At 64.4% G+C, this 24765-nt stretch overlaps 2 protein-coding genes across 5 annotated transcripts; one reads left to right on the forward strand and one right to left on the reverse strand.

Annotated features, from left to right (window-relative positions):
* Nucleotides 1-1535: 1535 nt before the first annotated feature.
* NACAD (NAC alpha domain containing) lies at nt 1536-10117 on the forward strand. Of its 4 annotated transcripts, none has more exons than XM_064703702.1 (9): nt 1536-1789; nt 3856-7365; nt 8149-8325; nt 8403-8491; nt 8569-8652; nt 8909-9055; nt 9128-9259; nt 9457-9579; nt 9977-10117. In XM_064703702.1, exons 1-9 carry the CDS (start codon nt 1768-1770, stop codon nt 9989-9991), a joined length of 4299 nt encoding a protein of 1432 aa, XP_064559772.1. In that variant the 5' UTR covers nt 1536-1767; the 3' UTR covers nt 9992-10117. The 4 variants fall into 4 exon arrangements, with proteins under 4 accessions (XP_064559772.1, XP_064559770.1, XP_064559773.1 ...); XM_064703700.1 differs by lacking the exon at nt 1536-1789 and adding an exon at nt 1848-1991; XM_064703701.1 differs by lacking the exon at nt 1536-1789 and adding an exon at nt 3242-3308.
* A 904-nt stretch (nt 10118-11021) lies between these two features.
* Nucleotides 11022-24505, reverse strand: CCM2 (CCM2 scaffold protein). Its single transcript, XM_064703741.1, has 10 exons — nt 24256-24505; nt 19641-19814; nt 18629-18712; nt 18194-18377; nt 17586-17722; nt 16712-16847; nt 15527-15584; nt 14724-14862; nt 13538-13676; nt 11022-12140 (listed from the first exon to the last, which is right to left on the reverse strand). Exons 1-10 carry the CDS (start codon nt 24283-24285, stop codon nt 11869-11871), a joined length of 1353 nt encoding a protein of 450 aa, XP_064559811.1. The 5' UTR covers nt 24286-24505; the 3' UTR covers nt 11022-11868.
* Nucleotides 24506-24765: the final 260 nt, after the last annotated feature.

Raw genomic sequence — 24765 nt, forward strand, 5'->3', positions numbered from 1 at the left:
AGGTGACATTGGGAATGGTGACATCAGGGTGGGGTGACACTCGGCCCAGGTGGCATTGGGGCTGGGTGACACTGGGAATGGGTGGCATTGGGACTGGGTGATGGCAAGGACAGGTGACATTGGGGCTGGGTGACACTGGGAATAGCTGATACCAGGGTGGGGTGACACTGGGGCCAGGTGACATTGGGGCTGGGTGATGGCAGGGACAGGTGACATCAGGGCTGGGTGACATTGGGATTGGGTGGCATGGGGAATGGTGACATTGGGGCTGGGTGATGGCAGGAACAGGTGACATCAGGGCTGGGTGACATTGGGAATGGTGACACTGAGAATAGCTGACACCAGGGTGGGGTGGCACTGGGGCCAGGTGACATTGGAGGTGGGTGATGGCAGGGACAGGTGACATTGGGAATGGGTGACATTGGGGCTGGGTGACATTGAGAATGGTGACACTAGGGTGGGGTGGCACTGGACGGGTGGCAGTGGAGCTGGGTGACATTGGGGCTGGGTGACATTGGGAATGGTGACACCAGGGTGGGGTGGCACTGGACGGGTGGCAGTGGAGCTGGGTGACACTGGGGCTGGGTGACATTGGGAATGGTGACACCAGGGTGGGGTGGCACTGGACGGGTGGCAGTGGAGCTGGGTGACATTGGGGCTGGGTGACATTGGGAATGGTGACACCAGGGTGGGGTGGCACTGCACGGGTGACAGCGGGGGCGGTGCCATCGCTGTCGGTGGCACATGGCTGTGCCCACCCCCCTGTCCCCGGGGCCGCCGGTCTGAGCCGGGATCGGCAGCAGGAGCCACCAGCGGCCTTGATTCCCGATTATCCCGGGATTGTCCCCGGGGCACGGGGACAGCGACCGGGGCTGGCTCGGGCGGGGCCGGGGGTGTCTCACTGGGTGGGGTCACATCCCGGCCGTGTCCCCCACCGTGTCCCTGTGGGGTCACGAGTCCCCGCACGGGGCAGGGGGACAAAGTGGCTCAGGACAGCCCTGGGGGTGACACACCGGGACGGGTCAGTGACCACCGGGACCCCTCGGGCCCCAGGGAGGGGGGGGACACACGTGGGGGGGACCACTACACGTGCACAGGGAAAGGGGAACACACACAGGTGTCAGGGGGACACACGGTGGGGACACAGGTGACACACATGGTGAGAACACGTACAGGGGGACACACGTGACAGTGAAGTCAGGGGGCGGGACACCCGTGCTGGGGGGAGCTGCTGCTGAGTCACCGCCCGGGGCCGTGCCTGGCACCGGCGGCGCGGGCACGGCCGGCCCGGGGGACAATGCCCGCGCTGATCCCGGTGCTCGGGGACACGGAGGGGACACGCGGCTGCCTCCTGTCCCCCCCCGGTGCCACCAGGCCCGCGCAGCCGCTTTGGGGGGCCCCGCCCTGTGTCCCCCCCACCCCAGGGATGCTCATCCCCCTTTCTGAGGAGACAAAGTGGGGGAAACTGAGGCCGGGCCCCGCCCTCCCACCCCCCCCCGGAGCTGATGCAAGCGCTGGGTGGGCCCGCGCCCCCTCCCCCGCCCCCGGGCACGGAGCCTCTATCGCGACAGAGCGGGGCCGGGCGGGACGCGGCTCCCGCTGACATCAGCCGGGCCGGGGCCCCCGCCCCCGCCGCAGCCCCGCCGATGCTCCCGCGCCGCCGCCGCAGCCGGAGCGGGGGGAGCGGGGCGGGCCGGCCCGGGGCGCAGCGCCGAGCCCGGAGAGCGCCCGGGAGCCGGGGGGGGCGCAGCCGAGAGCCAGAGCGGGATGCCGGAGGGAGCGGAGGCAGGTGAGGCCCGGGCGGAGCGAGGGTGAGGAGGGAGAGGAAGGACGGGAGCGGAGCCGTGGGGGTGCGGGATGGGGCCGGAGAATGGGGATGGAGCGGGGCGAGGATGATGGAGCGGCGGGATGAAGGACGGAGCCGGAAGGATGAAGGACGGAGCGGAAAGGACGGAGCAGGAGGATGAGGATGGAACAGGAGGATGGAGCCGGTGGGATGAAGGACGGAGCAGGGAGGAGGGAGCCGGAGCCGCCGGGGTGGAGATGGAGAGATGAAAGGAAGAGCGGGAGCCATGGAGGGATGAGGATGGAGCAGGGGATGAAGGACGGAGCGGGGAGGGCTGCAGGATGGGAGGATGAGGATGGAGCGGAGGGAAGGTGGATCGAGGTGGGGGATGAAGGACAGAGGTGCAATGGTGGAGCTAGAGGATGAGGATGGAGCCGGGGGATGAAGGACAGAGCAGGAGGGACGAGGATGGAGCCGGGGGATGAAGAACAGAGCCCGAGGATGAGGAGGGAGCGGGGAATGAGGGGCAGGGCGGGAATGACGGAGCCGGAGGATGAGGATGGAGCCCGAGGGTGAGGATGAGGATGGAGCGGGGGCATGAGGATGAGGTGAGGATGAGGATGGAGCGGTCGGACCCGGCCCGGCCGGGGCTCTCGGCAGCCGCCGCCGCCCGGGCCCGGGCCTGGCAGTGCCGGGGGGCTCCGGCCCGGCCCCCCCGGCGGGGCACGGGCACTTTGGGGACCTCGCTGCGGGGTCACCACGCTGAACCCCGCAACCGGCGGGGGTCGGCAGCGGGTTGTGCCCCCCCCACGAACCGGGAGGTGCTGCTGGGACTGGGGGGCTGACCCTCGCCCCCCCCCCTCCCTCCCAGGGTGGGAAACTGAGGCACGGCCCAAGGTCACCGCACAGCGCTGTCCCCGGGGGCCACTGTCACGCGCGGGGGGGGCTGGGGACACCGGGAGCACCGCCAGGGTCACCCGCACCTCCTGCGGAGCTGGCGACAGCGGGGACAGGGAGGGGACACACCGCAGAGTCACTCTGTGACCCCCAGAGCTGGGGCTGGGGGTCCCCAATAAAGGGGCGAGGGTCCGCTTTGTGCAGAGGGGACCCCAAAACAGCCCCCGAAGGGGGAGGGGGGGGGCGGCCGCGGCCGGGCTGAATTAACGGGGTCCCGCAGCCCCCCCGCTTACAGGGCAGAGTCACCCCAGATCGGCCCCGGGATGTGACGGGGACAGGATCCCCCCCAAATGAGCCTTTGGGGGGTCCCCAGCACGTGGCGGGGGGGTTGTGCTGGACTGAACCATTGCAGGCTGATGGGGGGGGGGATCGTGATCAGCGGCACCTGCCCCGCAAATCCCCGCGAGGCCCCGCCCCCTCCCGGCTCCCCGCGCGCCGCCCCGCCCCCCCCACCCCTTTATAGCGCCCGGGGGGGGCGCGGGGTCGGTGCTGCAGGAGGGGCTGGGGGCGATCGCGGCTCTGAGCGCGCCCGCCCGACCCATGGAGCCGTGCCCGGGGGCCTCAGGTGATGCTGGGGGCGCTCGGGGGGCTTTTTGGGGTCGGGGTGGGCATGGTGGGGCTGAGCCCCCCCCAAACTGAGCGGGGGGTGTGGGCACGGGGCGCCTGGGGAGGGGCTGTGAGGGAGCCCCATGCAGGGTGTGGGGGGGTCTGGGTTGGGGTCCCGCCCTGGTGTAACCGCGTGGCCCCACAGAGAGGGATTTGGGGACGGGGGGCTGGAACTGTGCCCCCCCAGTGCCCCCAGACCTCCAGGGACCCTCCCCAGGTGCGCCGGATGGGCCTCACCTGTTCTCCCGGCCCTGCCTGGGTGCGGTGACACCAGCCCCCACCCAGGGCACTGCCCCGGCTGTCCCCCCGCCACCATCACAGGGTGACCCTGGGGGGATGTGGCACTCAGGGCGGTCCCCTCTCCCCGCGGTGACACTGTGGCACTCAGGGGTATCCCCTCTGTCTATGGCGACCCTGTGGGGGCTCTGGCACTCAGGGGTATCCCCTTCTGTCTATGGTGACCCTGTGGGGGCTCTGGCACTCAGCGCTGTCCCTTCTCTCCGCAGCGCCCCCGCCCATGGCCGCAGCGCCCCCGCCGATGCCGGCCAAGGAGGAGGCTCGCCCCCCGCCCGAGGGGGCCAGCTGTGAGCCCGGCGCCGCCGCCGCCGCCCCCCCCGGCTCTCCGTGCCGCCCCCCGCCCGCGGAGCCGCTGGACGCGCGCATCGTGATGGGCGAGGAGACGCGCAGCGCGCCGCCCGAGCTGCGGGGCGCGCCCCCCGTGCCTTGCCCCTTCCCCGCGCCCCCCAAGGAGCCGCCCCCGGGCCGCCCCCCCGCACTCGACCCCGAGCTCTTCTTCACGGCGCCCTCCACGCCGGTGCGGGCGGGGGGGCCGCGGCCGGGGCCGCCCGAGGAGCCGACGGACGGGGACAGCGAGGGGCTCTGCTCGCCCCCCACGTCCCCCTCGGGCTCCTACATGACGGCCGAGGGCGGCAGCTGGGGCTCCTCGGGCACCGCCAGCACCTCCCCGTCCTGCTCCCCCAACCTGGCGGCCGAGGCCGAAGGCCTGGGGGAGGCCGAGGGCGAGGCCGAAGGGCTGGGGGGTGCCCTGGGGCTGCCCCCCGGCCTGGGGGAACCCCCGGCCTTCCCCCCGCTGTCCCCCGAGGAGGAGGATGACGATGAGGATGATGATGACGAGGACGGGCCCTTCGCGCCGCCGGGCTGCGCGGATGACGAGGACGAGGATGATGATGATGAGGACGGGCAGACCCCGGAGGAGGAGGAGGATGAGGACGAGGGCTCGGGGCTGATCCCGGCGGCGCTGCTCCCGTTCCGCGGCAGTCTCCTCTTCCAGGCCGAGGCCGTGGAGATCTCACCGCGGGCCGCCCCCGAGGAGGAGGAGGAGGAGGATGAAGGCAGCACCTCGGCGTCCTTCCTGCGCTCGCTGTCCGAGAGCTCCATCCCCGAGGGCGGGGACGAGGCCTTCGCCTTCCGCGACGACACCGACGCCTCCTCGGACTCGGCCGCCTACGACGGGGACGAGGACGAGCGGCTCTACGGCAGCGAGCGGCACGCGGGGACACCCCCGGGCTCCCCCGCGCCCCCCGGCGTGGAGCTGCACCTGCGGGCCGGGTCCCCGTGCACCGGGACAGCCCCGGCACCGCCCGGCGGGGACGCGCAGCTGGACGGCCACGTCTGTGTCCCCGTCACCGCCTTTGTCCCCATGGCCGCGGCGTGGCCCGAGCCCCCCGAGGGGGCGGCGGCAGCCACAGAAGGTTCTGGAACAGCGCAGGGACCGTGCCCGGAGCTGGCAGGGACTGGCCCTGTCCCTCCGGCCCCCGGGCTCTGTGCCAGGGACCCCCAGAGCCACCAGCCGGGGGGCACCAACGGGGACGGGCCTGGCAGTGACAGCGATGGTGACAATGACCTCGAGCTCAGCACGGGGACAGTGGGGAGCGCCGATGGCCACAGCGAGCTGGGATCTGCAGCCACCGCCCTGGGGACATCAGTGACACCGACCCCCCTGGATGAGATGGACACTGCAGACAATGATGTGGTGGCACCAGTGACACCGACCCCCCTGGATGAGATGGACGCTGCAGACAATGATGTGGTGGCACCAGTGACACCAACCCCCCTGGATGAGATGGACTCAGTGGACGCTGTCCTGGTGGCACCAGTGGCACCCAGCCTGGTGGACTCGGTGGACTCCGATGTGGTGACACCAACCCCCCTGGATGAGATGGACGTTGCAGCCCCCAGCCCAGTGACACCCAGCCCGCCTGACACTGACATGGTGACACCGGGGACACCAATCCCACTGGACACTGCAGATGCTGATGAGGTGACAGCCAGCCTGATGGACAGCACAGCCACCGGCCTGGTGGCACCCAGCCCGTTGGATGCTGCAGCCCCTGATGGAGTGGCATTGGTGACACCAAGCCCACCAGATGAGCCAGACACTGTGGCCACCAGCCACACTGTGGTGACAACAGTGACAGCCAGCCCACCAGATGAGCTGGACAGTGTGGCTACCAGCCTGGTGACAAGAGTGACACCCAGCCCACCACATGAGCTGGAGGACACCATGGCCACGGACCTGGTGACACCAACCCCACTGGTGACAGCCAGCCCCCTAGATGAGCCCGATACTGCAGCCACCAGCCTGGTGACACCAGTGACACCAAGCCCACCACATGAGCTGGACATCACGGCCACTGACCTGGTGACAGAGATGACACCCAGCCAGCTGGACAAGATGGAAGCTGTGGACACTGTCCTAGTGACACCCACTCTGAAGGATGCTGTGCCCACTGACTTGGTGACACCAGTGACACCCACCCTGATGGCCAGTGTGGCCACCAGCCCGGTGACATCGCCCCCCATGGATGAGAGTAATGCTGCAGCCATTGACCTGGTGACATCTGTGACACCACTCCCCATGGACGAGAGTAGCACTGCGGCCACCAGCCTGGTGACATCGGTGACACCTGCCCCGATGGCCACCACGGACGCTGCCCCAGTGACCCCGAGTGTGATGGACACCGCGGACACCAGAACGGTGACATCGGTGACACCAAGCCCCCAGGATGAAACGGCCACTGTGACCACTGAGATGGCCCCCGTGACCCCTGACCTGAAGGACACCGTGACCCCCGACCAGAAGGGCACCATGACCTCTGCTGCATTGACCCCCGACCTGAAGGACACCGTGACCCCTGCTGCAGTGACCCCTGACCTGAAGGACACCGTGACCCCTGCTGCAGTGACCCCTGACCTGAAGGACACCGTGACCCCTGCTGCAGTGACCCCCAGCCCGAAGGACACCGTGGCCACCACTGCAGTGACCCCCAGCCCCCCGGCCGCTGTCCCTGCCCCGTGTCCCCCTGCCCGGGCCGTGTCCCCCGTGGCGCTGGCAGCCCGGGAGTCCCCCGCTGTCCCCGCGTGTCCCCTGGCACGGGCACCGCTGTCACAGCCCCCTGGGGACATCCCTGAGGAGCGGGGGGACGCGGCCACCGCCTCGGCCGAGGGTTTGTCCCCGGCGCTGCCGGACACGTCCCGCACCGGCTTTGTCACCGTCCCCGCGGGGGGAGAGGCCGCGCCGAGCCTCTCGGCGCCCGAGGAGGAGGAAGAGGAGGAAGCAGAGGATGAGGATGAAGATGAGGATGCGGCCCCCGCGCCCCCCTCGCCGCAGTTCACGGCCTCGGAGCGGGAGGTGTTCGTGGGGACCCCCCCGGCGCCCCCCGAGCTGCTGCCACCACCCGGTGCCTTTTCGGGGCGCGGGGCCGGCCCGGGGGTGCCGCCCCCCGCCCCCCGGCCGGGCCCCGAGCCCCCCGGCCCCGCTGCAGGGGACACCGATGCCAAAGGCCCCCCGAGCCCCCCCGCGGCCCCCCCCGAGCAGCAGCAGGAGGAAGAGGAGGCCGTGGGGGGGGTCGCCCCCAGCCCCCTCCCCGCTGCGGGGCCGCCCCCTGAGCCCCCCCGCCCTGCGCCCCCCAAACTCAGCCAAGTGCCTCCCCCCAGGGCCCCCCCCGGCCAGGAGCCCCCCCCGGGGCTGCCCCTCTCCAGGAAGCACCTCGAAGGTAAGAGACCCCTCCCCAAAACCCCCAATTGGCTGTGGGACTGGGGTGGGGGGGACTTTGGGGGGGATCCCTGGGTGCAGCCCCACGGGGGGGTTTGGGGGGTACCCCCAGCTCAGCCCCCCCTTGCCATGGGGAGGTGGGACCAGGTGGGGGTGGGGGCTTTGGGGTCCAGGGTGAAAGGGATAGTAGGGGGGAGCCAGAGGTGATGGGGGCCTTGAGGACCAGGGTGATGGGTGAGGCCCAGGGTTTCTGGGTGCTTTGGGTCCAGGTGGGTTCTGGGGTGCTTTGGGGTCCAGGTGGGTTCGGGGGTGCTTTTGGGGGTCCAGGGGGTTGGGGCCTTTGAGGGTCCAGGTGGTTTGGGGGTGCCTTTGGGGGGTCCCAGGGTGGGAAATGGGGGTGAGTAGAGGGGGCTGAGCCCCCAGAGGGGTTCTGGGGGTGCTTTGAGGATCCAGGTGGGTGAGGGTGAGGCCCCAGAGGTTCTGGGGTGCCTTGGGGGTCCAGGTGGTCTGGGGTGCCTTTGAGGGGTCCCAGGGTGGGTTCTGGGGGTGCCTTTGGGGGGTCCCAGGGTGGGTTCTGGGGTGCTTTTGGGGGTCCCAGGTGGTTTGGGGGCTTAGGGTCCCAGGTGGGTTTTGGGGTGCCTTTGGAGGTCCAGGTGGGTTCTGGGGTGAGCAAGCAGAGCTGAGCCCCAGGGTGGGTTCTGGGGGTGCCTTGGGGGGTCCCGGGTGGGCGATGGGGGTGAGCAGGCAGTTGTGGCCCCCCCAGCTCAGCCCCTGTGCCCCCCAGCCCCCCAGGCGCCCCCGCAGAAGGAGCCGGAGCCCCGGGGCCGGGCGGGGGTCCCGGGGGCGGGGGCGGCCCGGGCGCCCCCCCGGGGGTCTCTGCAGTCCGAGTCGAGCTCGTCCAGCGAGGCTGAGCCCCCCCGGCCCCCCCCGGCCCCCCAGCGCTGCCAGCCCAACCACCGAGGTGAGGGGGGGTCCCGGGGGTGCCCCCGCCTTTGGGGGGCCCGGGAGCCCCTCTCACACCCCCCTCAATCTGTGCAGGGTCCGGGAACGAGTCCGAGAGCAACGACGAGTCCATCCCGGAGCTGGAGGAGCCCGAGGGCTCGGAGCTGCCCCCTGCCCAGCCCCAGGTGTGCTCTGGGGGGTTTGGGGGGTGCTGGGGACCCCCGGGTGTGGGGATATCGCTGACTCCCCTCCCGTGTCGCAGGTGCCCCTCGGCCACGGCCTCGGGCCTGGGGAGGAGCCGCTCAGCAAAGCCAAGCAGAGCCGCAGCGAGAAGAAAGCCCGAAAGGTGGGGGGGCCCTGGGGCTGGGGGGGGGACCCTGGAGGTGCCCCTGGGGGCTGGGGTCCCATCCCGGGTTTGGGGAGGGGGCCAGGCCTGGGAGGGGCAGATCCTCACTCCGGGGTGGGACTCAGGGGGGGTCCCATCCTGCCCATGCTGAGGGACAGCATCCCCCGTGTCTGCCTCTGTTTCCCCGGGGGTTTGGGGTGCCGCGGGGGGCTGTGCCTCCCCCGGCGCTGCGGGGGCTCACTCGGTGCCCCCCCAGGCCATGTCCAAGCTGGGGCTGCGGCAGATCCACGGCGTCACCCGCATCACCATCCGCAAGTCCAAGAACATCCTGTTCGTCATCTCCAAACCCGACGTGTTCAAGAGCCCGGCCTCCGACATCTACATCGTCTTTGGGGAGGCCAAGGTGGGCTCGGGGGGCTCTGGGGAGGGGGGTTCCTGGCTGGGGGGGGCTCTGGTGACCCCGTGTCCCCCCCAGATCGAGGACTTGTCCCAGCAAGTGCACAAGGCAGCGGCTGAGAAGTTCAAGGTGCCCCTGGAGCACTCGGCGCTGGTGACTGACGCTGCTCCTGCCCTGGCCATCAAGGAGGAGAGCGAGGAGGAGGAGGAGGTGAGTGGGGGGCTCTGAGACCCCCCGGGGGTGCCATGGGGGATAACAGTGCTGTGACAGGAATAGAGGGGCAGCTGTTGAGCTGGGGATGGCCGAGGCGATGGTGTGGCCTGGGAGGGTGTGCAGGGGGCTCTGTGGCACTCAGGGCTGGGTGTGTGCCCCGGGGGGGGTCTCACAGCGCTGTGCCCCCTCCCCAGGTGGACGAGACAGGCCTGGAGGTGCGGGACATCGAGCTGGTGATGGCCCAGGCCAACGTGTCCCGGCCCAAGGCTGTGAGAGCCCTGAGGCACAACAACAACGACATCGTCAACGCCATCATGGTGAGTGGGGGGCTGAGAAACCCCCTTTTCCCGGGGGGAATTGGGGCTGAGACCCCCTTCCTCCCCTTTTCCCGGGGGGAATTGGGGCCATGACTCCCCCTTTTCCCAGGGAGAATTGGGGCTGAGACCTCCCCTTCCCTTTTCCCAGTGGGACTGGGGCTGTGACCCCTGTCCCCAGCAGGAATTGGGGCTGTGACCCCTCCTGCCCTTTTCCAATGGGAATTGGGATTGGGCTGTGACCCCCTTTCCATCAGAATTGGGGTGACCCCCCTGCCCTTTTCCATGGAATTGGGGGCTGTGACCCCTCCCAGGGAATTGGGATTGGGGCTGTGACCCCCCTTTTCCCATCAGGAATTGGGGGTGACCCCGGTATTCCTGCCTCTGCTCTCTCCCACAGGAACTGACCATGTAGCAGCCGGGGGTGTCCTGGCCCCCTGTAGAGATGCACAGAGCCCCCCCAGACCCTTCCTCCCGCCCCCCATCCTCCTCCTGGCCCCTGGACTGCTCAATAAAGGCCTCCTGCACCCCTTGGATCGCACCGAGCCTCCCAGGCCTGATTTTGGGGGCTCAGGGGGGGCAGTGCTGGGGCTGTAACTGGGATGGGGAGGTGGAAGGACAGGTTCTGCATCCTTGGGGATCAGGGGTATCCCCAGGTTCTGCACCCCAGGGTGCTCCCAGCATTGGGGATCATCCCAGGCCTGACTTTTGGAGCCTTTGCCAGCAGTGGGATTGGGGTGCGACACCTGGGGGTGTAACTGGGATGAATGGGGAGGTGGGAGAGGTTCTGCACCCCTTGGGGATCAGGGATAACCCTTCCCCTCCAGATCTGGGGTGTGGCAGAGAGACCTGGGATGGGAATGAGGCCCCTGAGCCCCAAGGGAGGGATCTCTTGGTCCCCAAATCCCAGGGGTCACAGGGACCCTCCCCTGCTCTCCGTTTTCTGGGTGTTGGAAGGGGACAAATGCAGGAAGGGACACTTTGTGTGCCCCAGGTGAGTCCCTGGAGGTGCCTCAGCTCCTGAATTCCAGAGGGAGGGGTTGGGGTACCCTGGGAAATGTGGGGTCACCAGTGGGGTAACGGTGTGGGGGGACACCCCAGTGTGGGCAGGGTGAAGGGGGCAGAACTGGGTGTGGGGGGATTTGGGGCCGAGGCCTCTGGAATGTTCTGGATTCCCAAAGTGCTGAGTCAGGGTGTGGCTCCAGAGGGGGAGGAGCCAGAGCCCCTGGGCGTGGCTGTGAGGCAATGGCCCCTCCCAGGCCCATCTGGGACCCCCCCACAACCAAGGGATGCACACAGAGGGGGCTCTGGGGGTCCCACCGAGCTCCTCTCCCCAGCAGGACCCCGGGGTGGGTGAGGAGGGGGCAGCGATTGGGGCAATCCCAGTCTGGGGCAGCTGCAATGTTCCGGAATGTTCCAGTACCATGGATGAGAGGGTGAAAGAATTCACATTGTGGTAAAACTTCATTTGGGGGGGGCACTTCTGGGGGAGCCGCTGTGCAAACTGTAAACTGGGGAGGGGGAGCAGATCCCAACACTCAGCACACCCCTCAGGAGCAGATCTGTCCCTCTGGGAGGAGACCTGCCCCCAAAACCTCAATCCAGCTCTGTGCCCACGTCCCAGCTGGAGCCCCTGGAGCTGTTCAGGGGGCTGGGGCACTGCAGACACCCCGTGGGACCCCCACAGGAGGGGTCTGGGGTCCCTGCATGGGCAGCTCCATCTTCCAGCATCTCCATCAGGGCACAGGTTGGTGTTCTTGGGTCCCTCCAGGGGCAGCTCCAGAGTCCCCCTGGGGCAGATCCGTGTTCCATGTCCTGCTCCGAGGGCAGCTCCAGAGTCCCCTTGGGGCAAATACATATCCCATGTCCCCTCCAAGGGCAGCTCTGTGTCCTGGATTCCCCTGAGGGCAGCTCCCTGTTCTGGGGTCCCTCTAGGGGCAGCTCCAGAGCCCTCTGGGGCAGATGCATATTCCATGTCCTGCTCCAAGGTCAGCTCCAGAGTCCCCTTGGGGCAAACCCATATCCCATGTCCCCTCCGAGGGCAGCTCCATGTCCCAGGATCACCTTGTGATCCCAGCTCTGTGTCCTGGGCTCCCTCCAGGGGCAGCTCCATGTCCCAGGATCACCTTGGGATCAGCTCCACATTCCATGTCCCCACAGGGGGCAGCCCCAGGTCCCCCCCGGGGGTGTCTCTGTGTCCCAGGGGTGACTCTGTCCCCCCCAGGGGTGTCCCTGTGTCCCAGGGTCCCCTCGGGGGTGACTGTGCCCCGCGGGAGCAGCTCCCGGGCTGCCTCAGTTCGAGTCGCGGTCCAGGCTGCAGCCCAGGGCCTCGATGTCGCTGCTGATGTGGGAGATCATCCTGTCCCACTCGTCCTCCTCGGAGGGCACGGACTGCTCGTCCGAGCTGCCGGCGGCGGTGCCGTTGGAGGCGGAGGCGGGGCCCAGCGAGCGGCGGTAGCGGCCGAAGCTGTCGGTGATGATGCCGCGGCCGTCCTTGACGCCGATGGTCTCCAGGAAGTTCTCGAAGTGCTGGCTGTCCTTCTCGGGGATGAAGGGCCGCAGGCCTGGGCACACAGCGGGGACACAGCAGGTGAGTGCTGGGGCTCCTCACCCGGGCCATTCCTGAGCCCCCTGCGAGGGACAGGGACCCCCAGGGTGCCCCACTCACTCACACCTGGGACTGCAGCCACTGCTCACCGAGGGCAAAATCGGCTCTGGTGGGACTTCCTGAGCTCCAAACCATCTAATTCCTCACCCACCATCCTGCTGGGCTTTGCTGGGCTTATCCCAATGATTTGTCCCATCAGGGACATCTGTTCTGCCCCCTCACTGTCCCCAGGGGTGAGGGGGACCCACTACTCTGGTTCTGTTAATTTTAAATTCCTGACTGCCTTTTCCTTGGCCAGGTGAGAGGACACCAGGTGCAGTCCGACACTGCTCCTGTCCTGGGAAGGTTCTGTGTTCCTGACCCAATTTCCAAGGATATCAGAGGCCAGGTTCTTTAAATATCCCTGCTCTGGAGAGGAGGTCTCCTGGCCTGGAGATTTCCAGGTCTGAATCAATTCCTGGCTCTGGAGGAGGTTTCTAGGTTTGGAAGAGAGTCTGGAGAGGTTCCAGGTTCTGAAATGGTGCCTGGTCTGGAGGAGGTCCCAGGTCTGGATTGGGATGTTCCAGGTCTGATAATGTCCTGGTCTGGAGGAGGTTTCCCAGGCCTGGATGGGGTCCTGGATGGAGGGGTTCCCAGGCTTGGATTGGGTGCCTGGATCTGGAGGAGGTTCCCAGGCCTGGATTTGGGTGCTGATTGGAGGGTTCCCAGGTTTGGATTAGGGTGCCTGGATCTGGGGGAGGTTCCCAGGTCTGGAATCTGGAGGAGGTTCCCAGGCCTGGATTGGGGTGCCTGGATCTGGAGGAGGTTCCCAGGTCTGGATTGGGGTGCCTGGATCTGGAGGAAGTTCCCAGGCCTGGATTGGGGTGCCTGGATCTGGAGGGGGTTCCCAGGCCTGGATTGGGGTGCCTGGATCTGGAGGGGGTTCCCAGGTCTGGATTGGGGTGCCTGGATCTGGGGAAGGTTCCCAGGTCTGGATTGGGGTGCCTGGATCTGGGGGAGGTTCCCAGCTGCATCACAGGCAGCTGTGAGCAGGGAACAGCTCCAAGGAGAGCCTGAAGCTGTGGGATGAGCTGGGCTGGATGGCCCAGCTGCCCTCAGGAACGAGGAATGCACAGGTGGGCTCTCCACAGCTCCCTGGGGTGCCCGGGGAGGTGCTGCTGGGATTTCTGGGGGGCTTGTGCAGGGTTGGAGTTGGGCCCGGATCCTTGGGGTGCCTCCCAATCCAGGACAGTCCATGATTCTGGAAGGCCCTGAGGGCACCACGATTCCCAGGAGATGGACTGGGATGGTGGTGGCACCCCAGGGCCCCCCTGCACCCTCAGCCCTGTTCTCCTGGCCCTGTCCCCCACTCACCCAGGAGCAGGAATTTCCTGCTGTCCCCGTAGAGCTGCTTGAGGTTGATGCAGAACTCGTGGATGGAGGCGCCGTTGCGGTACTCGTGCAGCAGCATGGCGAACTGCTGGATCTCCTGCGAGGACAGCTTGGTGCGCAGCTGTGGGGACAGCACGGGCCTCTGGCACCTGCCATGGGCTGGCAGGGACAGGGCAGGGCCAGGGGGAACTGTGGGGACAGCACGGACCTCTGGCACCTGCCATGGGCTGGCAGGGACAGGGCAGGGCCAGGGACCCCAGGGGACAGCATGGACCTCTGGCACCTGCCATGGGCTGGCAGGGCCAGGGGGAGCTGTGGGGACAGCACGGGCCTCTGGCACCTGCCATGGGCGGGCAGGGACAGGGATGTGCAGGACCCGGCCGCAGGGCGCAGGGGGAGCTGTGGGGACAGCACGGACCTCTGGCACCCGCCATGGGCTGGCAGGGACAGGGCAGGGACAGGGGGAGCTGTGGGGACAGCACGGGCCTCTGGCACCCGCCATGGGCTGGAAGGAACAGGAACCCCAGGGCACAGCAGGGCTGGGCCATGAGGTCACTGGGGCTCCTGGAGCCTTGGAGCACGAGGGGACTTGGATGCTGGGAAAGGGAAAAGGGTGAGGGGAAAATGCTCCTGTGGGACAGGCAGAGTCCAAAGGAGGCCCTGGAGCTGCTGCAGGGCTGGAGCCAGGCTGGGAGAGCTGGGAATGTTCCCCTGGAGAGGAGAAGCTCCAGGCAGAGCTCAGAGGGCCTGGAGGGGCTCCAGGAGAGCTGGAGAGGGACTGGGGACAAGGATGGAGGGACAGGACACAGGGAATGGCTCCCACTGGGAAAGTGGCAATTTAAATTGGATACTGGGATGAAATTCTTGGCTGGGAGGGTGGGGAGGGACTGGAGTGATTTCCCAGAGAAGCTGTGGTTACCCCATCCATGGAAGTGCCCAGGTGGGTTTGGATGGGGCTTGGAGCAGCCTGGGCTAGTGGAAGGTGTCCCTGCCATGGCAAGGATGGGATGGGATCATCCTCACAGCCCCTTTTCCCCCCAAACCATCCCATGGTTCCATGACACAAGCCCAGGATCAGATCCTCCAAGCCCAGCCTGGCTGGGAAGGATGAGGACGAGCTACTCCTCCAGCCCTGTTCCCAATCCCAGAGCCCAATCCCAGCTCCCACCGTCATCATGTAGTCCTGGAGCAGCTCGGTGGCCGTGGTGCTGAGCTCGCTCTCGCTGGCCGTGGTGACGTGTGGGGACGGGCGCGCAGAGAAGGAGGACGGGGACGTGTCCCCTGCTTCCAGCGTGTCTGCAAAGGAACTGACACCCCAGCAGCAGGGTCAGCTCTCCAGGGATCCCTGGGCAGGCACTGCTGGGGGGCTTGGCAGGGCCAGGATCCTTGGGGTGCCTCCCAGCCCAGGTTATTCTGTGGTTCTGGGAGCCCCCAGCTCCTGAGGGCACCCCAAGACTGGTGGAGAACTGAACACTGCTTTGGTGACAGTGACAGCAAAGCCCTCTGTGGGGAATTATCCCTCTGGCTGCCTCCTCCTTAGGAGCAACACAGGGAAAAGTCCCCACCCTCCCTATCTTGGGCTTAAATGTGCAATTTTCAATGAGGTTCCCAATTCCTCCATGTTAAACATTCCTGCAGTATCCCTCTGTGTTGGCTATTCCCAGAGCATCCCTCTATGTTAACCACTGGTTTGCGTGTGAGGATTTCGTCCCACAAACAGTGCCCATGTTTCCAGGAGGGAGAAGTTTCCCAAATAACCAGATTTGGGGAAAACCCTGCTCCCAGCTGCAGCTGCTGACCCTGCACTGTGCTGACACAGGGATGTGTCTCCTGGAATGCTGAGGGCAGAACAATCCAGGCCCAGGATCTGTGCCAACCCCCCAGGCCTGGCCAGGCTCAGCTGAGCTCCCTGGTGTGCTGAGGGCAGCAGATCCGGGTTAATCCCAGCTCCAGGGGCCAGGGATCACTCACAAAGTGCTGGCATCCGCCTCGAAGGGCTCCTTCACGTCCACCTTGGTGGAAGAGTCATCTGCAGGGGAAAATGTGGGAGATGGAGTGTGAAAGGCATGAACTCGGTGTCTTCCCAAGCCAGGAGAGACACAAAGTGATTCCTGACATGGCTGGAGGGGAGGAGGCCAGGAATGAGTGACCAGGTAAGAGGAAATGGCCTCAGGTTGTGCCAGGGGAGGTTCAGCGTGGATCTCAGAAAGATTCCTGCATGGAAAGGGTGGTCAGGCACTGGAACAGGATGCCCAGGGATGGGAGGAGTCCCCACCCTGTGGATGTGGCACCTGGGACATGGGCAGTGGGGGCCTTGGCAGGGCTAGGGGCTGGGTGGGCTTGGGGATTCCTGAGGCTCTCCCAACCCCAACTGTTCCTGGCTGTGGCTGTGTATGGCCCTAGAGGGGTGCTGGGGGGTTCCTGAGGCTTTCCCAATCCACCACTCCACAGTGGTTGTGTATACCCCAGAGGGTGCTGGGAAACAGGGCACGCCACACGGCACACGCACCGCTGTGCAGGACAGGAGTGGGGGTTCCTGAGGCTTTCCCAACCCCAACCATTCCCAGCTGTGGTTGTGTATGGCCCTAGAGGGGTGCTGGGGGGTTCCTGAGGCTCTCCCAATCCCACCACTCCCAGCTGTGGTTGTGTATGACCCCAGAGGGTGCTGGGAAACAGGAGCACCCCACACAGGGCACACGCACCGCTGTGCAGGGACAGCTGCTGGGGGATTCCTGAGGCTCTCCCAACCCCAGTCCCTCCCACTGTGACTGTGTGACCCAGAGGTGCTGGGGTCAGAGCAGCCCACCAGACACACGCACGCTGTGAGGACAGTGCCGGGTTGGCTCAGGGGTTCCTGAGGCTCTCCCAATCCCACCACTCCCTGCTTGCTTCTATATGGCTGGAGGGTGCTGGTGGGCTCAGGGGTTCTGAGGCTCTGCCAACCCCAGTCACTCCCAGTTAGACTCTGTGTGACCCAGGGAGGTGTGGGGACAGGAGCAGCCCACCCAGGACACACGCACCGCTGTGCAGGGACAGGTGCTGGGTGGGCTCAGGGGGTTCCTGAGGCTTTCCCAACCCCAGTCACTCCCAGTTATGGCTCTGTGTGACCCCAGAGGGTGCTGGGGGGCAGGAGCACCTCACCCAGGACACACGCACCGCTGTGCAGGGACAGGTGCCGGGTCGGTGTCGAGGCCCCGTCGAAGATGGCGCGGTCCAGGAAGTCGATGGTGGACTCGGTGTAAACGATCTGGAAGACTTGGCTGAGCAGGGAGCACAGCTCCTCAGCACCCACCTGGAACAACAGCGAGCTGTGGCAGAGCCCAGGCAGGGACATCCCCTCTCTCCCTCTGTGGGATGGGTGCTGGGCCCCCAGGAGGACAGGGAGGGCACAGAGCCCAGGTCTATCACCCTCCCAGCATCCCCACCCTCTCCCACCCAGCAGCAGGAGCTGGGATGCTCCAGCACCAACCCTGGAACCCCCACATTCTGTGCTGAGGCTCCCCCATGCAGCTCCCTGGGATTTTGGCTCATCCCAGAGGAATGCCAGAGCTGGGAATGAGGGCAGTGAAGCTCCACCCTCAGTGCAGATCAGAGGCTGAGACTGGAATCCCTGGATGCAGACACTGATGAAACAAATTCCCAGGTCAGCACAGGGAAAACACCCCAATCAGCAAATCCCCATTGTGGGATTGTCCTCATGGATTCTGTGCTGCTGCAGAAGGTTCTGGATGACAGGGACAAGGGAAATGCTTCTGGAGACCCTCCTGTGTCCCAGGGCTGGCACAGGGATCAGGAGTCCTTCTCCATGTGCTCCAGCAATGCCCAAACACACCTGGCATCCCTAAATCTGTGTCCCACGAGGTGTGAGAGCAGGGAAGGATCCTGACACACCACAGGACTTGGCCGCTGTGCATTTTGTGGCTCCACCATCACCATGACCCGAGAGCCAGAACCTCCCAGCAATCCCAGTGACTCTGAGCCCAGGCTGGGTGCTCCCAGGGCTCCATGGAGCAGTGAGGGCCATCCCTACCTTGTTCTCTGTGGCCAGCACCACCAGGCAGCAGCACTCCAGGGGCCCCCCTGCGCTCTCCGACAGCGAGCCCGACGTCAGCGCCTTGGAGCCCTCGGCACACAGGCTCTGGCTGGGCGAGATGCCGGGATCCTGAGCTGAGGGGAGAGCACAGGTGAGGCCAGGGAGGGGGTGGGAAGGAGTCCTGCAGGTGAGGAAGGGCCCTGAAGCAGGAGAATGGGATGAAAAGCCTCCAGTTTGGAGCTGGGTTTGACAGCTGTCCAGCTGTTTTCACAGCTCAGAATTCCATCACCAGATTTCCAGCCCCTGAGATGTTTATTCTTTTATTCCACAGTCCATCCAGGAGGTCTGTACTCAGATAAATCCCTGGCTCAGCCCTCCCCTGCTGCAGTTGGTTCAGGGGGCTCCCCACACTCCCCAGCTCCCCAAACCATGCAGGTGTGACACGCACAGGACAGGGACTGAGGTGTCACGGAACCCTCATGGGATGCTCTGGGTTGGAGAGACCTTGAAGACCCCCAGCCCCACCCCCTGCCACGGGCAGGGACATCTCCCACAGTCCCAGGTGGCTCCCAGGGGACAATCCCAGCCCCATGGGCACAGCTCACCTGTCTTGAGCACCACCAGGTGTGCGGAGTCGTCCCGGATGTAGGAGACGGAGGCGATGTCGTGGATGGGCACCCTGAGGATCAGGTCCTCCCCGTCCCTCCACACCAGCTTGATGTTGTAGGCAGAGAGGCTGATGACAGCGTCATGCTCTGGGGTCAGCTGCCCCGGGAGCTGGTGGGCTCTCTGCAACACCAGGATTCACAGGGATTTAGTCATGGAATGGCTGGGCTTGGAAGGAGCTGAAGGATTATCCAGCTCCATTCCACTATCCAGGCTGCTCCCCATCCAGCCTGGCCTGGAACACCTCCAGGGATGGGGCCACAGCTCCTCTGGGAAACGCATGCCAGGGTGTTTCCCCTCCCCAGGGCAGAGGAGGCTCTGTGAGCCTGGGCCTGTGCCTGCTGGGGGGAGCCCCAGAGGAGCTGAGCGCTCACCTTGGCGTTGTCGATCAAGTGCAGGATCTCCGTGCGGCTCGAGGGGTTCAGGTACCCCGGGATGGACGTGAGCTGCCCTAAATACTGGGAGAGAAGAGACAAACCATTACCACAGCACGGACACCATCCTGGACACGGCAGAATGAGCCACGGAGATGCTCCAAGGAAAACTTGGGACAGGAACAGGGTTAGTTGGGTTTTGGGTTAGGGTTTTGGCTTTGGGGGATGGATGGATGGACGGGTTTGGGAGATGGATGGACGGGTTTGGGAGATGGATGGACGGGTTTGGGAGATGGATGGATGGGTTTGGGAGATGGATGGATGGATGGGTTTGGGAGATAGATAGATAGATAAATAGATGGGTTTGGGAGATGGATAGATGGATGGATGGGTTTGGGAGATGGATGGACAGATGGATGGGTTTGGGAGATGGATGGACAGATGGATGGGTTTGGGAGATGGATGGACAGATGGATGGGTTTGGGAGATGGATAGATAGACAGATAAATAGATGGGTTTGGAGATGATGGATGGTTTGGGAGATGGATGGATGGATGGGTTTGGGAGATGGATAGATAGATAGATAGATGGGTTTGGGAGATGGATGGATGGATGGGTTTGGGAGATGGATGGATGGATGGGTTTGGGAGATGGATGGATGGATGGGTTTGGGAGATAGATAAACAGATGGGTTTGGGAGATGGATAAACAGATAGATGGTTTGGAGATGGATAACAGATAGATGGGTTTGGGAGATGGATAGATAGATAGATAGATAGATAGATAGATAGATAGATAGATAGATGGATGGTTTGGGATGGATGGATGGATGGATTTGGGAGATGGGTTTGAAGTGGGAATGCTCAAATGAAGCTCCACAGACCCCTCAGAGCCCCTTGCAGCGCCTGAGGAGCCGCAGCAGAGCTGGAGAGGCATTCTGGACAAGGGGCAATGGGTTCCCAGTGCCACCTGGGGTCTCAGGAAGGGTTGCCAGGAGCAGCCCCCGCGGTACCTTGACCTCCTTCTCGATGTAGTCGTGGAGCAGCAGGTCGGGCTCCACGCGGTCGGGCGGTGCCACCAGCACGGTGTGCAGCGGGCGCCGCTCCGTCACCTTCTCCTGGGCCTTCTTGTCCCGGCCCTTCTCGCCCTTCAGGAACACGCGCTTGAACGGGGACACGATGCCAGGCTGGGGACAGGAACAGGACTGGGGTCACCAGGGGTTGGCACTGGCGCTGGGGGTCCCACAGCCCCTCCTGCCCTCGATCCCACCCTGCTGCTTTTGCCCTATGGACAATGCCCACTCTGGAGCTATAAATCCATGGATTTCCAGAAAAAACCCTTTTCCTGGGACACAACACAAGTGATGAACGTTCCTACTACCAAAATATGGTGGTTTTCCCCCAAAGTCACTGTGTTCAGCCTTGCAGGTAAGAGAAACGCAGCTCTTACATACAACAATATATTCCGGTGAACAGCAGATCCAAAAGGATTCTCCTTGGTTTTGTAACTCCCTGAGGATCTGATGGTGCTACTCCCACAGCCCCTCCTGCTCAGTGATCCTCAATCCCATCCTGCTGCTTTTGCCCCATGGACAACGCCCACTCTGGAGCTATAAATCCATGGATTTCCAGAGAAAACCCTTTTCCTGGGACACAGAACAAGTGCTGAATGTTCCCATTACCAAAATATGGTGGTTTCCCCCAAAGTCACCATGCTCAACCTTCCAGGTAAGAGAAATCCAACTCTTACAGACAACAATATATTCCAGGTGAACAATGGATCCAGAGGGATTCTCCATGGTTTTGTACCTCCCTGAGGATCTGATGGTGCAACTCAACAAGGAATGCCAAAGAAACAGGCAGGGATGTTCCAGGGAGACCCCAGACAATGAGAAAATGATCCAGAAAGTGGATTTCTCTGGGAAAAATGGGAAATTCTAAACCTGCAGTGCCAGGTTTGGAAAACCACTGGAGCCAACAGAGCTGTCCCTTGGCATGGGAATGCCACGTGGATCTCACCAAGCCCCACACCCAGATAAGTGATTGGGAATATCCCCAAACTGCTCCAATTCCAGCTCTCCCAGGGGAAGGGGGTGTGTGGAGCAGACAGATCCATGGCTGGATCTAGGAACTCCTTGGACATGTGGCTCCAGTGTCCCATTCCCTGGTGGCCTCTGCAACAACATCCTGGCTTTTCTGGTCCTCAGGGGCAAGGGAAGGAATGTGGGACCTGAAGGGGCAGAGAACATGCTTCCAGTGGTGGATTGATTAATTAATTAATTATACCCCAAGGAAAAGCTCCTGGGACAACGGGAATTACCAGCTCACAAGGAAACACAAGGACATTGGGGACAGCCTGGCCTGGAAAAGCATCCCCTGGATGAGGGAGACAGAAATGAAGGGATCTTACAGGACAGAGAGGAAACAGCTCCACAGCCCTGCCTCAGGAGCAGCAGTGTGGATTTTTGGGAAGCATCCCTCCACAGAGCATCCAGGAGAAAGGCCTGAATATCCTCGATCAGGATATTCCACCATCCTGCCAAGGAGCTGAGGCTCTGGAGACAAGGCACTCCTGGACACAACAGGTGAGTGTACCAAGAACTGAGACTTGGGGACTCTCCAATTTTGGGGTGTCCTACCTGAAATCCTGCCTGCCAGTGCCTAAGGATGCAGTTCCACAGGCAATCCTTCAGGGACCCAAAGCAGGGCCTTGCCACCGGGACCGAGGCCGTACCCAACACTTCCCCTTTCACCAGGCAGGATCCCAGCCCACCCCACCCCACAGAAACCCCTTTTCCCTCCAGGATGTAGCTGCAGCCCTCGGGCTGGGATGATTCCATGCCCCCCTGGGTGTCCTGGGCAGGAATGGGCACCCCAAGGCCCGGCTGGAGGCAGCCCAGGGCAGCGCGGGTGTGACGCAGCCTGGAGCAGCTCCTGCTCCTGGGCCCCCCAAAAGCCAGCACCCACCTCGTCCTCCATGGAGTCCCCCCGGGGAGCAGGAGCCGTGCTGGGGGGCTGTGGGGAGCCCTGGGGCAGCCCTGGGGCAGCCCTGGGGCAGCAGGCACTGAGGGAAGGCTCCCCTCCTTTTGGGGTGCTGCAATGGAGGCGCTCGGGGCCAGGAAGTGCCGTGGTTTCCTCTGTGCCACGTGACACACGGAGCTGGGCAGGGACCCACGGCGGGGCACGAGCCCAGCCCCTGCCTCCTGCGCCCCCAAACCCCTGGAAACACCCCCAGAACTGCATGCTCTGCTGTTACCACACCCTGCAGGGAACACCCCGTGCCAAGGGAGGCTGAGCCCTGGTTCCTCTCCCAAGCTCAGAGTTGTTCTGTTCCAACACCCAGCTGGATCCCAGGCGCTGCTCCCAGAGGCTTTCCCAATCCCAGAGATCCCACAGCCCACTGAGTCCATGGAATGCACAGCCTCTTCCTGCCCAGAGCAGCTGGGGCTGCCCCCGGGTCCCTGGCAGTGCCCAGCCAGGCTGGATGGGGCTGGGGGCACCTGGGACAGTGGAATTCCTCCACCCCAATTCCCAACCTCCCTGCATCCCACAGCACAGACACTCCCAAATCCACTTTATCCCAAAGAGCAGAGGGGCTCCAGCCCTGCAGCAGCTCTGGGGCCTCCTCTGGGTCTCTGCAGCAGCTCCAGCTCCTTGTGCTGCTGGATCTGGGGCAACTCTGCAGTGGGGTCTCACCTGAGGGGCAGAATCCCCATTTCCTGCTGCCCACACTGGGATGGGCAAAGGGCTGGAAATTCAGGATAACCAAGGAATTTCCAGAAGAGTTTCCCCCAAAGACGCAACTCCAAGCTCAGCCAGTCCGTGTTCCAGGAGGGAAAGGCTGAAGCAGCTGCTGGGAGAGGCAAAAGGCACCAGCCCCAGCCCTCCAGGGCACCCTGAGCTGGAAAAGCTGGGAATTTGCCACTGAGAGCTGAGTGCACAGGGAATTCCCTCAGGGAAAGCCTGGATCCCTGGCAGGGATTGAGGAGTCAGAGCAGCAGGGAAATCACTGCCAGGAATTCTCCTCCTCCCACAGTTCCTGTGGGAATGGGCAGGCTGGGAGCTCCATCCCCACCTGGGGCTGCAGCTGTGACACCAGCCCATGGCTGGGCACAGCTCCAGAGGGATCCATCCATCCTCCCTCCCAGCACTGGTGGGAAATGGGAGGAAACTTTCATCCCAGGACAGCTCCCCTTCCCCTGGGATAACCTCAGTGAGACCCAGGGAATGGGAGGAGATGGAAGGAACTGCAGGGCTCCAGTTTAAACCAGCTCAGGTTTTATCCAAAGCCAGGCTGGGATTTTATTCCTTCTGCCAGCCAAAGCTGCCCTGAGCTCCCTTTGGATCAGCACTGAGGGAACTCAATGCCTTCACTGGGGATGATCCAGAGAGTGGGAAAAGCAGGCAGGAGAGCTCTCCCTGCAGCTGGAACACCTGGGGAAGACAAGGATGGATCTGCCCAGTCTGCAGCCAAACTGTCCAGGTTTAATGGTAATCCATGGACAGCAGCTCCAGGGGTTAATTAACCACCAAAACCATGGAAAACTCTCTCCAAGGGAGCTCCCCAAGGCCATGGAGCAGCTGGGGAGAGGCCACAGCAGTGCCAGGAGCCAGCTCAGCCCTGCTCCAGTGGGATCAGGACAGGACAGGAGTGGGACCAGCCCTGGGAAGGGGCCCAAGGAGGCTTTAGGGATCATCCAGGTGGGATCATGGGGTTATGGGGGCCAGCCCAACGTGTCCCTGGGGCAGGGAGGAGGGAACACAACCCAGACTGTTCCCAGTGCCAGGAATGCAGTGGGGTGCCCCAGGGAGCAGGTGAGGCACACCTGAGCTCTGCCTAAACCCCCTGGAGCCCTGGGAGCCATTCCTTCCCTAAAGCAGGACCATCCTGTCTCTGATGGCATCACGGGGGTTTCATTCCCAAACCTGTCTGGGAAGCCTGGGGAGCAATTCCCAAAAAAATCCCACTCAACTTCACTCAGTCTGGGAATGTTTGTTCAGCTCCAGCAGGATCCTGCTGCCACCTCTGGGATCCCTGCGAGGCCAGGGGCTCCCAAAATCCCCAATTTCCCCCCAAACGCTGGGATCAGCTCCATCCTCCTGCTCCAGGAGTGCAGAGCAGCTCTGGCTGAGCATCTCCCAGGGCAGGGCCACAGAAATGGGCTGGAGGGAGGGAAATCAGGGCAACACGGGCATGGCTGGAGCTGCTGAGCGCCGGAGACACGGGAAAGGCATCAGTTAATAGATGCACGAATTAAATTAACTCGCATCAGTAATAATTTAAATAAATTAGCAAACTCATCAATTAATCGCTCCATAACTAATAACCCCATCAATTAATAACCTTCTCCAAGCGCTCAGTGACAGCGGGAGGTTCCGGGCTGGGGGCTTTGGGGACGGGACGCGGGCAGAGTCTCACGGGGAGCGACAGCCGGTGCGTCCCGGGACGGGGCTCTGGGAAGGGGATGCGGGCAGACTGTCCCGGGCACCGGCAGCCGGTGTCTCCCGGGACGGGGCTCGGGAACAGCCCCGGGAGGGCACCGGGCACCGCCGGGGGCGGCCCCGCCTGGTCTGGGCCACCCCCGGGGGCACAGCGCGACCCCGCTGCCCCTGTGCCCCCGCTCTCACCTTCTTGCCCTTCTTGCCCTCCTCCTCCATGGCTCCGGCGGCGGCCCGGGCCCCCCCCGGGGCATCCCGACCCGGGTGAGCGGCGGGGCCTCAACGCGCGGCAGCGGCGGCGGCCATGGCCCGCCCTGTTCCCGCTCCAGCCCCGCCTCCCGGTGCCGTTCCCGCTCCCGATCCCGCTCCCGGTGCCAGTCCCGGTCCTGGTCCCGGCGCCGCCTCAGCGCCCGCGGCACGGCCCCGCCGCCATCTTGGGCGGCGCCTTCCGTGACGTCATCGTCCCGCCGCCGGGGGGAGACGAGCGCAATGCGCCTGCGCCAAACGGTCGGCACGGCGAGCCACGCCCATCCAAGACCACGCCCTCCATCGGTAAACACTGCTGACCACGCCCATCACCGTTAGACCACGCCCCACAACCCGCCTCTATTGTGATGTCACAAAGAGACCACACATGTGGTCTCAGACCACGCCCCTCCCCGGCCCCGCCCACTCGTATAATAAACGCGCTGATCCCGC

The sequence above is a fragment of the Zonotrichia leucophrys genome, chromosome 2, assembly GCF_028769735.1.
Source record: "Zonotrichia leucophrys gambelii isolate GWCS_2022_RI chromosome 2, RI_Zleu_2.0, whole genome shotgun sequence".
Lineage (NCBI taxonomy): Eukaryota > Metazoa > Chordata > Aves > Passeriformes > Passerellidae > Zonotrichia > Zonotrichia leucophrys.